The sequence below is a fragment of the Lagenorhynchus albirostris genome, chromosome 14, assembly GCF_949774975.1.
Source record: "Lagenorhynchus albirostris chromosome 14, mLagAlb1.1, whole genome shotgun sequence".
NCBI classification, from domain to species: domain Eukaryota; kingdom Metazoa; phylum Chordata; class Mammalia; order Artiodactyla; family Delphinidae; genus Lagenorhynchus; species Lagenorhynchus albirostris.
Window position 1 is genome coordinate 37,475,059 of NC_083108.1, and position 12,267 is coordinate 37,487,325.

Genomic DNA, 12,267 nt, shown 5'->3' on the forward strand with positions numbered 1-12,267 from the left:
GTCAATGATTATTCAGCAGTTAGTTGTGATTCTGGTGCTCTCACAAGAGGAAGTAAGCACACGTCCTTCTACTCCGCCATCTTCAACCTTAGAGCTTCTTTATTTCACCAGCTGGCTGGCATTTTGTTGGCAATTAGCACACATGCAAGGTGCTGCACATACAAATCTCTAGCCCTCTTGATATCCCCCAGTCACTGGCGTTTCATTTTCATAGAAAAGGAAGCTGGGGTTGGGAGAGATTAAGTCTCACCCAGGATGACCACGGTCCTTGGCTGGGCTGTGGGAATCCTTGGATGGATAGCCTGCATTCTCACCACTCATCTGGGGCGTGATGACGGCAGAAAAGGCCACACTTACCTTGTGCTGCCTTGTCTGTGTCACCATTTTGCCTGGAACTAGTTTGGGCCACAAGGAACAAGGAATGACTTAGTTTCTCACTGAACCTTACATGGCAGGACTCCTGGATTGTAAGAAAGGAAGCCTTCTGCATATTCAGAAACAGAGAAAGAAGAGGAAAGACAGGCACACAAAAGCAGATGTGGGGCTACGAATGCAGGGTCTTCAGATTTTACCCAGACTTCTCTGTGTTGTATAAAATGATGTTTTTTCTAAAGTCATCTCTGTTTAATTGCAACCACTTCCACCATCATTATTCAGCATCTATATTAAAAATGACTTACTACAGTTTTCTCTAAAAATCACTTCCAGCTCTAATGCTCAGGGGCTCCGTGATTCTCTATTAAGTGGTTTTGTTTTCAGTGGTCTAAGTTGTGCATATATGTTGTTTTCTACCCAGATCATGACATCTTTGGGGTACAAGCTTGTCTGTTATTGCACTCACATCTTCCTAGGTGCCCTGTGCCGCTTTCTGGGCACACGATAGGTGCCTAATTGAGAGTTGGAAAAACTTGAAGCTAAGTACTTTGCTTCGGGTGACAGTGTCCTAATTTTCCAGCAGATGGCAATCTCTCTACATGAATGGTGCCACTTGGACCACTAAAAACAGGGACTACCTTGAGGATGAACCCTAAAAACGTCTGCACTGTCCAGACTTTAATGAGAATTTAAGTATTTTTGAATCCAGTTCTAGAAACATTTACCCCTGTTTATAAATAGTAATACTGAATATTTTCAGAGAAGGACAGAACTTAAAAATTAGTGGGATCTGTAAAAAATCTCAAGAATTTGGCAAGAAATTCTGGTGTGTTTTCATAACTATAAGCATATGCATATTGGTCTTGTATTTTTCACCCTCCAGTATGTTTCATTTCCACAAACATAAGCACTTCCCTTTTAAAACTTTTAAAAATAATACTTTGGAATGAAATGTGGGCTATAGTTTGCCCAAATGGATTCAGTTTGCTTCCTTAGTTGCTGTCCTCCAGGAAGCCGAAGATCCGATTGAACCCAGATTTCAGGAGAGGAGAGAGAAGACTCAGCTGATGGCACTGGCCTTCAGAACAGTCTGTAGAAAGGGTCCCTCCTGCAGAAAAGTGATCTGAGCGCTCCCTAAGGGTCCAGAAAATTCCAAAGAAACAAGGGATCAAGGGTGGGGTGAATGGTGAGGGGATTAGTCCCTGGTTCTCCTTAGAAATGCCTTAAAATGGTAACAAAATTGTAATGCATCCAAGAAAGTTACACCCTCAGGAACGTGGATAGTAACCATATGTCTTCTGTTTCTCCTACAGTGTGAACACCCGTCTGGCACATAAGGCAGCCTCAGTGAGTTCTTAAGTGATTTTATTCCTCCCGGAAGAAATCTGCCTGCCTGACTTGGGTTCGGCAGAGGTTTGCAACCCCAGGATGATGCCACTCCCTATGGCTTACTCCTTTGCCTATCCAGTCCCTGGATCACTGAGAGGCAATATGATGCTCAGATATATATAAAGATGGACTAAACTTCATAAAGGCTCGTTAGAGAGGCATCTGCACTGTGTGTCTTTGTCTGTCTCTGGCATCCTTATGCATTGCTTTGCCTTCCACTTACAAAGCATCTCCCATCTGATGTTTTCCCACTGCACCCGTGGTGTGGGTGGGCTCAGGGCTGAAGTAGAAGAGATGGGGGAAGAGCCCAGGAGCAGGGGAGGCATGCAAGTGTGCAGGGCCCCCCCCCAAGGGGCTATTGGGAACTCCTGCTGAATGAATTCACTGTCCTCTGGGCTCTCCTTCCACCCTGATACCCTCAAACTCAAGGGACTGCCAAGAGCCCATCAGATTATGTCTTTGAGCAACCACATCAATTATTTCTCCATTCGGATGCCTAGAATGGGTGGTCCATGTGTCAGCTGATTGGTTACATAGTATCATTGTGATTATTAAAATCCTGAATCAATTCCCAAATCAGTACATTTGTCTTCCTATTATAAGTGCCGTTATCTTTTGTATTTTATTTTTTATTTTTTGCTGTACACGGGCCTCTTGTATTTTTTCTTCTCCTCTTCCATTCTATCCACATTGCAAAGGTTGAAAATGGAATCAAGCATTTAAAGTCATCAGCATCATACAACACACCAAGTTAATTAATTGTGTGGTGGATTAAAGTTCCTCCACTAGCCACGCATCCTTAATTTATATCTTAGTTCTATGTTTTTGTTTCCTTTTTTTGGCCGTGCTGTGCGGCATGCAGGATCTTAGTTCCCTGACCAGGGATTGAACCCACGCCCCCTACACTGGAAGCGTGGAGTCTTAACCACTGGACCGCTAGGGAAGCCCCTGTAGAGAGGTTTATGGTTGACCAGACTTTCAGAAGAAATGAAATAAAGAAACTGGTTTCATGAAACTTACATCAGTGATCATCTTCCCTCGGGTCTTATTTCTCTCTCTGTGGTTGGCCCGTTTCTGTTTCTGCTGCAAAACTCTTTCCCTGGTGGTGCGATACTCCAGTGCAAACTCACTGATGATCCTACAGAACTTGTTTATGTTCACTTCCCGAATCGCATAAGGTGGGTGACCCATAAAGAGCAGAAAGGAGTGGAACCTGCAGTGAAGAAACAACGGTGGCAAGGGCTTCAGGTTTAAGGAACAAAAATCAGTTGCCTGCAAACTTTCAGTAAAAAACCAATCAGCCAAAGACATGCTCTTCATTCTTGGGGCTCTGAGGTTGAAGAATGAAAATGCAACCAGAAATCAAGTTCAACTCACTTTCTCACTGACAAAGGTGGTGGGATTTCAGGAGATTAATTACCTTTTCTTCGTGCTTATCTGTGTTTTAATGTCTTTTAAAACTGGGGTGTAAAACTTTTTTTTTTTATAAATTTATTTATTTTTGGCTACAATGGGTCTTCATTACTGCACACAGGCTTTCTCTAGTTGTAGTGAGTGCGGGCTACTCTTCATTGCAGTGTGCGGGTTTCTCCTTGCAATGGCTTCTCTTGTTGCGAAGCACAGGCTCTTGGTGCACGGGCTTCAGTATTTGTGGCTCGCGGGCTCTAGAGCACAGGCTCAGTAGTTGCGGCGCACGGGCTTAGTTGCTCTGTGACATGTGGTATCTTTCCGGACCAGGGCTCGAACCCATGTCCCCTGCATTGGCAGGCATTTTCTTAACCACTGTGCCACCAGGAAAGTCCCAAAAGTGGTGTGTAACACTTTTATAAGAAAAATGATAAAGTACTATTTTAAGAAAAATATTGCATAGTTTCTAGATCATATGAAAACTGAACAAGGGATAAAGAAATGTAGCTTAGCAATTTTTTGGGAACCCACTTTAATGAATACGTGGAATTGACATGAACATATTTTGAATAACATGTTAATTCGTGACTTGTAAAAAGATGCTTAAAGTAAATATTTTGAAATATTTTCTTGCAATATTATATGCAATCTTAATTTAATTAGGACACAACAAACAAGCAGCCCTAAATCAATTTATTTCAGCTATTTAGTATATAAATTAAAAATTACTGGATTCTATCTACTTAAAACTTTTGGAAAAGAAATTAAATGAACAAAGAAGTTCCCAATTTTTAGGTATTAAGGAAATGAGAAAGAAGATAGTAGGAGACAGAGGATAATTTTTATGTTGAATAAACAGTATTATATAACTGATACCATTAATTGTATAAAAAAACTTTTCTGATCACTCTTATTTGTACAGCTTGAATAGGGGTTTGGTTTATTTTTCAAATGAAGGACAGTGGCTTATTCTTTTTATGAAAAATACTAAAGGAAAGCATATGACATGCATTTAAAGGGGGATAAAAAATGCTGTTTAAAACCAAAAATGCTAGCTAAAACTATAAAACTCAGAAGAAAACATAAAGTATAACTTTTCATGAGTTTGGATTAGAAAATGATTTCTTAGATATGATACCAAAAGCATAAGCACCCAAAGAAAAAAAAATAAACTGGACTTCATCAAAATCAAAAACTTTTGTGCTTCAAAGGATACTCTCAAGATTGAAAAGACAACCCAAAGAATGGGAGAAAATATTTGCAAATCACGTCTGATAAGGGGTTTGTATCCAGAATATATACATAAATCTTACTACTCAACACTAAAAAGACAAATAAAAATGGACAAAAGATTTGAACAGACCTTTCCAAAAAGATTATTGGCAAACAGCTAATAAGTAAATGAAAAGATGCTCAACACCATTAGTCATTAGGGGAATGCAAATCAAAACCACATTCAGACACCACTTCACAATCACTACAATGGCTGTAGTAAAAAAGACAGACAATAACAAGTGTTGGTGAGGATGTAGAGAAATTGAAACCCTCACACAGTACTGGTGGGAACACAAAATGGTTCAGCTGTGGTTGAAAAGACACAGTTCTAAAGAGTTAAACACAGAGTTAACCTATGACCTAGCAATTTCATTCCTATACATTTACTCAAAAGAAATGAAACTATGGGTCCACACAAAACCTACACAAATTCCATGGCAGCATCATTCACAATAGCCAAAAAGTGGAAACGACCCAAATGTCCATCAACAGATGAATAAACAATATGTGGTGTATCCACACAAAACTGGCCCCGCTACCTCTCTGACCTCATTGCCTAGGACGCCAGACACACAGGACTCCTGGTGATTCCTTGAACAAGCCCACCTCAGGGCCTCAGGCCCCCAGTGTGGTGTGTAGGGGACCCTCGGGGGACACAGCTGAGCTGAGAGCCTGCAGGGACTCTAAGGAGGGGCGGGGTGGCCACTCCACTGGGAGGACCACAGGCCCTAACAAGGCATCCAGTGCTAGCTCTTCCCTACGCCCAGAACATTCTTGCCACAGACAGCTGCCTGGTTGGCTCTCTTACCCCACAAGTCTCTGCCCAAATATCACCTCTTCAGAGAAGCCTCCCCTAACTGCCCTGCATAAAACAGCATGTCCTTATCACTCCCTATCCCATTTACACTCTTAATTTTTCTTCCTGGCTCTTATTACTGCCTGACATTATATACTGGAGATATGGCATGATATTATATATATCAGGATAGGATAGTGTAATATACACATGCATTGCCACTTATCACTCCTCAAGATCTGTGTGTAAGAGGAATCAAGGAGGATCGATCAGCCCACAGCTGGGTCCTCTTTTATACGTAAGTACTACTCAAGATTCCTTATCCTCTGCTTTCCAGAACATTGTTTTTATCTAGAGGGGATCCAATCTTAACATATAAGTTGGAGATACGATTCAAGTACAGTAAGTCCCCTACACACAAACCTTCAGGTTGCTTTCGAAGATGCGAACATGCGTGCCAGCCCCTGTATGCAGGCTGTTGTACTGTACTATTGTACTTTTCAAGGTACTGTACTGTAGGATTAAGAGTGTTTTCTTTGTTTTTGTGTTTGTTTTTTATGTGTGTATTATTTGTGTGAAAAGTATTATAAGCCTATTACGGTACAGTACTATATAGCCGATTGTGTTAGTTGGGTACCTAGGCTAACTTTGTTGGACTTAACGAACAAACTGGACTTAGGAATGCACACTCGGAACGGAACTCACTTGTGTGTAGGGGACTTACTGTATATATTTTGTAAACAGGGGAGTAATAAGCAGCAAGTAAAATTCACACCTGAAAAAAGATTCAGATGTACCTTTGAAAGGAAAGAAACTGTGGCATTCCTTCAGAAGAATAACGTGGGTATGCCTTTAAGGGAGTAAAACATTTCAGGGATTTTTGTTAGTTGAGTTTGTAACTTTAATAACACATGACAAGAAGGTCTTACGGTTATGGAGGGGCTGGTTCCCCTCATCAGTGTCGTGAGGCACAAGCCAAACATCTGTGATATGTTCCACCTTCCGCCCTTTTCCTCATGTGTGCCACTGAGTAGGGTGTCTGGCCCGGAGGGGTGGATTTGGGGGCACTGGGGGGGAAGCCAGTGTGGGTGTTCGCTTGTTTTCCACCTGTCTCTCCCCGGGGAATGCCAGGTCCTTGCTGTAGTTCTCCGTGCCTCTCAGGAAGGCATTTCTCCCCACTCTCACCTGGTCCCCTCTGCAGTGCCTGCCACGGTGTAACTGCAGCCCAGTGACTCCATGGGAATTGGCAAGTCAGTTTGTACATCCAGAGTGGGACTGGCTCTCACTGCAGCAACGCAAAAGGGCAGGTTACTCTGCAGGTTTGGACATCCAGAACAAGATGTTCTTAGCCAGGCAACAGTTTGAAAGTCAGGTTTTGCCTAAAGAGAATTGTCTAAGTTCTTTTTTCTGCTCCTTTATTAAGAGGGGTCACTAGAGTCACTAAGCGGGGGTGGGGGGGGCGTCAGACAGGAAAGGGAGCTGGAAGCACCTGCCCCCGTTAGCTCCATGACAGAGGGGAGCAAAGAAGGTGGGCGGCCAGATGGGTGTCCAATAATGAGCATCAGGGATCCAGGTCACACAAGAGCAACCAGCATCTGGGCAACCAGCTTACCAGGGAGAAAAGGACAATCAGAGCAAACACCATATGCATAACATACATATTCGCACATGCCATACACACACACACACACACACACCCACACACACACACACACACACACTAGCTTAAGGAACAGATATATGACCAAGCTGAGTCTTAAACTGTCTGGGATAAGATGGTTACTGTGACCAGGCATAATAACTTTACAAGACTTTCATAAAACTGCTCCAGTTTCCTGCCATTCCAAATGGAAACTATTTGTTTATTTGAGTAGTTTTAAGTTGGAAATTGCTTGTATCATACAAAGCCTGGAGGGCCAAAGCAGCTTACACTCTCTGTCTCCCCTTTTTAGCCATGTTAAAAGCAGGGTGTACTTTGCTTGTAGTAAGAAATTTGACAAAATCTCTGATAAGATCCTCCTACCCCGAAGGCAGCTGTGAGGTCCAGATGAAGTACAGGGAGGGGGATTTACAGTTGAACAACTAAATTCCAAAAGTACTGAGTAATGGTTAGTTGTCAACCTGGAGGGAAGATTCTGTTCCTTATTCCTATCCAGTCTAACATTTAAAGACTACCCTCACCACCCCCCGCCCAGAAAAGTCTGGATCAAGACCCAGGAGGTGTGATCACCCAAAGAGCACGTGACACAAGCTGAGAGAGGGCTCACAGGCAGACAAGAGAATGAGGTGTTTTAAAAGTTCTGTATGGGTTCAAGAAAGGTGAAGGAAGGAAGGAAAGACAGAGTACGGGGCAGGGGGGAAGAGACAAAAATAATAAAAAATGTGAAATGTACAGGGATAAATGAAAATACCATACATTTGTTTAAAAATAATAATAAAGTACTCAAGCACAAGAGTGGGAGTGGGCTTGAAGAGCAGTTCTCTGGGGAACGTCTGTGGTTTAGATGACCCCAAGGGAGGGCTCCCTTAACAGAATTGCAAGGAGGCCTGTTTCAGAGGGTCTGTTATCAGAGCACCTGCTCCAGGGAAACCGCAGCCTGTAGGCCTGAACATTTGCTCACCAAGGTGCAAGGCCCAGCACACAGCACGCAGACCCAGACACCAGGGTGAGGGACCGGCAACCATGTTCTGTGACAAGACAAAGGGGAAGGAAGTGGGGGGTGCCTAGCAGGAAATGGCTTGACCTGGGGAGCTGGAAGACCTAGCCCTGGTGCTGCCACCACTTACAAGGGAGACGGCCCCGGATAGCCATGGAGCTGTCCCAGACCCCAGCCAGCCTCCCTGTAGTCAGGCAAGGCCTGACACATCACTGCTGTGTCTCCCAGGGTCCTCATGGATCCTGGGACTTGAAGGAAGGCTGATCCAGAGGATGGGACCCATGGTGGGACCCAGGCTGTCTCTAGGAGGGCTGCAGCACAGAGCAGCCGTCTGAGAATCGGTGAGAGAAAGGTCTCAGGAGGCAGGCTGTGCTTGATATGAGGAAGGAACCTTCCTAACAAGCCAAGCTGCCTTCCAAGGATGTGTACTTTCTGCAGGTAGAACTGTTCAGGCAGATGCAAAGATGCAGGGGCCAACTTGCCAGAGATCTTACAGATGCAATTCCTGATCGAGTAGGATTTGTGGATGACAGCATCTGTGAGATTCCTTCCCATCTCAAGATTCAACGGCATCATATTATTGGTGTGTGTGTGTGTGTGTTTGAGAAAAATTAAGTGCTCATGAAACAAAAATGTCCATAAAAGGTGCACTTGCTATGTACCAAGAACTTACAGGACGATGTTAGTAAATTTAACCTTCAGATCTTGGTTTGCAGAATATCTTCAACATGCCGTTTTACTGATGTTTGCATAAGCTCCTCAATCCACTCACCTGTTAATTATTCTTCTATGGACAATCTTTAAAATTATAATTCTCTCTGCACAGTCTTTTAGGAACTCTGACATTCGTTGTTTTAAAACTGGTTTCATTTCATGTTTTGCAATTGCCTTGAGGTGATCCCATGAAGCTTTGCATCGTCTCTCCATCTGACATAAATTATCCTGAAGTTGATCAAAGTCAACCTGAAAATCAGAGAGAGAACATTACCAAATGCAATGAAATAACCGGACATCAACATGACCCAGGAAACGGAACTGCCTCTGGGAAGAAACAAACATCAAAACCCAATTTACATCTTGAAATACAAACATATTTATGGCCTAAAAATTATCCACATGTCTTGACATCAAATTATTTAGTGATAAAACTTCTCCAAATGAACTCAATGCAGTGTCACCTTTTTTTTTTTTTTTGCCGTATTTGGAAAGAAATCTTAAGAAAGTCTTTGGGAACTGTAAATTAAAACAGGATATCAAGGAATCTAGTACAAGATGAACTGAGCAGATATCTCATAAAATTTCTCAGAGCTCTCTTTTTCTTTAGATATTTCACTTGAGGTTGGAGGAATGCACCATAGTCCTACATGGATGGCCTTGATATGCTGGGGCCAGTTAAGGGGCAGCCAGAGCTTCCCTTCACCATGATCATTTTTACATTGTGTGACAAATTACTTTATTTATCCATTCATTCTCTCATTCAAACAACACTCAGGGAAAAACTAGTGCATGCCAGTCCCCCTCCCAGGTATGAAGAAGACAAAGATCAATGCGGAAAGAGACCAACTTGCTGTTCCCAAGGAGGCTCATAGTACAGACAGGTGGTCACCGAGCTCTGAGTATGTACAGAACCCACCAGGCCTCTGTGTCTGGGTGAGTATCGGGGTGTGTGGTCCATCCCATCTGCCAGCAGATGCAAACCATGTGTACAAAGAACAGATGTCACAGAACATTCACTTTGCTCTTCAGGGAAGTGGGACCAATTTGGATTGACTAAAGTGGACTGAGATGAAGCTTTCTAAAAGAATGCTTTGATAGAATTTCTAGACTAAAAATTATGGGAATCAGAGAGTTAGCCGTGAAATAATACACTTGAGGGTATTTAATGGAGGGAGATGTGAGATAGGGGAAAGAAACTGAAAAGGCTAGGAGGGGAGGAAGAAATAGATAAATTGGTGAGCTGAAGGGAGGGGACTGAGGTGGATGGAGAGTGAGAGATGGTGGGAAAGGGTGAGAGCCTGGCAAACAAAGGTCAGGAGGAGAAAGAGAAGGTGGGGAGAGGTAAGCCGCCATCGCTTAGATGCCGTGACTGTGGTCACCAGAGCAAGGCTTGGAGGTGAGTACCTAAGGGGACTGGCTGGAGTGACCTCAGACCTCCAGCTCCACCCTGAGAAAGACAATGGAGGAGGCCAAGTCAACAAAAGTTGAATCCGTGAGAAGATCTGTCATCAAACAGGATGAAGGTACGCTGAGCATAGGAGATGCCCAAGGGGCCAGGCGAGACTTCACACGTCCTGGATTTCTTGGGTGCTATGGTGCCAAAACCAGAAGGCAAGTTGAGGCAGAGGCTGGGGATTCAGGTAAGCGGCGAGCACTGTGGACCTTTGAGAAAAATAATTTGCCTGAAAACAAAGGAATTCTGGATCCAGATTAGAAAAGCTCCATTTTCCTATGATACGATGGAGCTGAGAAAAAATCTAGCATCTACCTGAAAGAAAACGGAATGCAGGTTTCGAAAAGAAGGACTGAATATTTCAAAGAATAAGTCTAGAAAGGGTTCCAGATGGTCTGGGATTGACACATAATATCTAAGAGGTCTAGGAGATTTGATGCCAATTGTAACAGGTCTAATCATAGTTTCGCCACCTGTCCTCATTTGCATCTAGCAGCAACCTTGATCCGCAATATCTGTAAGAACTTTAATAAGCGTAGTAACTTCAGTTCAGCTCAGAATGTACTGAGCAGCTTGGTACAGTCTAAGCAGGTGACGCCTGTCCAGCACTGCAGTGGACACAGAGCGGTCGGGCAGAAACCACGTTAGAGATGGTTATCAGGGAAGAGAATCCACCGTGAGCAGAAAAAAGTGACCTCACTGCCAATGGAAACCAGGTGGAGAGCCTTTGACCGAAAGGTGTTTGAGGGTGGAGCTTAATGCAGCACCTTTTGAGGAGACCTAGAAGGCTGCCTCAGCTGGCTGTCTCCTGGGGCTGACGAAACCACCATGATCTGAGTCTTCACAGTTACTTCATGGCCTCAGATTCTGTAACTGGCCCCACTTCATGGGGGAGAAGCTGTTGCACAGAAAGGTTAAGGAACTTGTGAGAGGCCACACAGCTGGTTAATGGTAGAGCTGGGATATGAACCCACATCTCTCTGGCTCCAGAGTCTAAGTTCTCAACCGTCATGCCTTAAGCCTAGGTTTGTCCCTAAAAAATTCCACCCCACGGAGAGAGCTGGCCTGGCCTTCTGTTGTGAGAAGGAAGTCCTCACCAGGAAGCCCTCTCCTGAGGACTGCTCCACATGGGCCACCTTCCGTGTGTAGGAGGACATGGAACCGTGCTGTGAGGTAGTCAAGTCTTATCAAGTTAGTCTGGGGTGGAGCGGGCCAACTCAGGGACGAGAGCCAGGGCTGCAGAAGGGATGGGGCAGGGAAAACACACAGTATGAGTAGTCTGGTGCTTTAACAGCAAATTCTTTGACACTCAGCCCTTCAGAATGTAAAGCCTAAAATCCTTCCCCTTGAATGTGAGCCAGCTTTAGTGACCTGGTTCTAACGAATAGAATGTAAAAGCTAGGTCATAAATGGGGAAGAGCTTCTGCCTGGAGCTCCTGTGTGCTCTGTCTCAGACCACATATTTGGGGAAAGGCCATCTGCGAAGTCATGAGGACATTCAAGGAGCCCTGGGAGAGCCTGACCTGGGAAGGAACTGAGTCCTCTCTCTAAGAACTAACAGATGAGTGAGCCACCATGGGAAAAACTTCCCAGCCCCAGTCGAGCCTTCGATGACTGCAGCCTCAGCGGACATGTTGACTGAAACCCCAGGAGAGAACCTGAGACAGAACCACTCATGAAATAATGTTTCCTATTGCCAAAATTCATATGTTGAAGTCCCAACTCCCAGTACCTCAGAATGTGTCCTAATCGGGAAATAGGGTCATTATAGATGTAATTAAGTTAGGATGAGGTTGCAATGGAGTAGGGTGGATCCCGATCCAATATGACTGGTATCCTTATAAGAAGGGGAAATCTGGACATAGACACACAAGGAGAACACCATGTGAAGATGAAGGCAGAGATGGGGGTTATTTCCAGCAAACCACCAGAAGCCAGGAGAGAGACATGGCACAGATTTCTCTCTCAAGAGAAACTGACCTGGCCAACACCTTGATCTCAGACTCCTGGCCTCCAGAACTGGGGAACAAATTATTTCTGTTTTTCTAAGCTACCTAGTTTGTGATACTTCGTTACAACAACCCTAGGAAACTAATACATTATCCTGAGCCACTAGCTTTTGGAGTGATTTGTCACACAGCTGTAGATAACTAATACATGCGGGTAAAAATGTTAGGAAGAAGAGCCTGCACGGTCAC

The 12,267-nt window shown here is 44.0% G+C and overlaps 1 protein-coding gene across 9 annotated transcripts in view; it reads right to left on the reverse strand.

Annotated features, from left to right (window-relative positions):
* FHOD3 (formin homology 2 domain containing 3) overlaps positions 1-12,267 on the reverse strand; it is a 492,532-nt gene that overhangs the window by 28,435 nt on the left and 451,830 nt on the right. For all 9 annotated transcript variants that reach the window (XM_060121093.1, XM_060121091.1, XM_060121090.1 and 6 more), the window contains 2 exons: positions 8,672-8,862; positions 2,785-2,977 (listed from right to left, as the gene is read on the reverse strand). In XM_060121093.1, the coding sequence (XP_059977076.1) occupies positions 2,785-2,977; positions 8,672-8,862 (384 nt within the window). The remainder of the gene's footprint in view (positions 1-2,784; positions 2,978-8,671; positions 8,863-12,267) is intronic.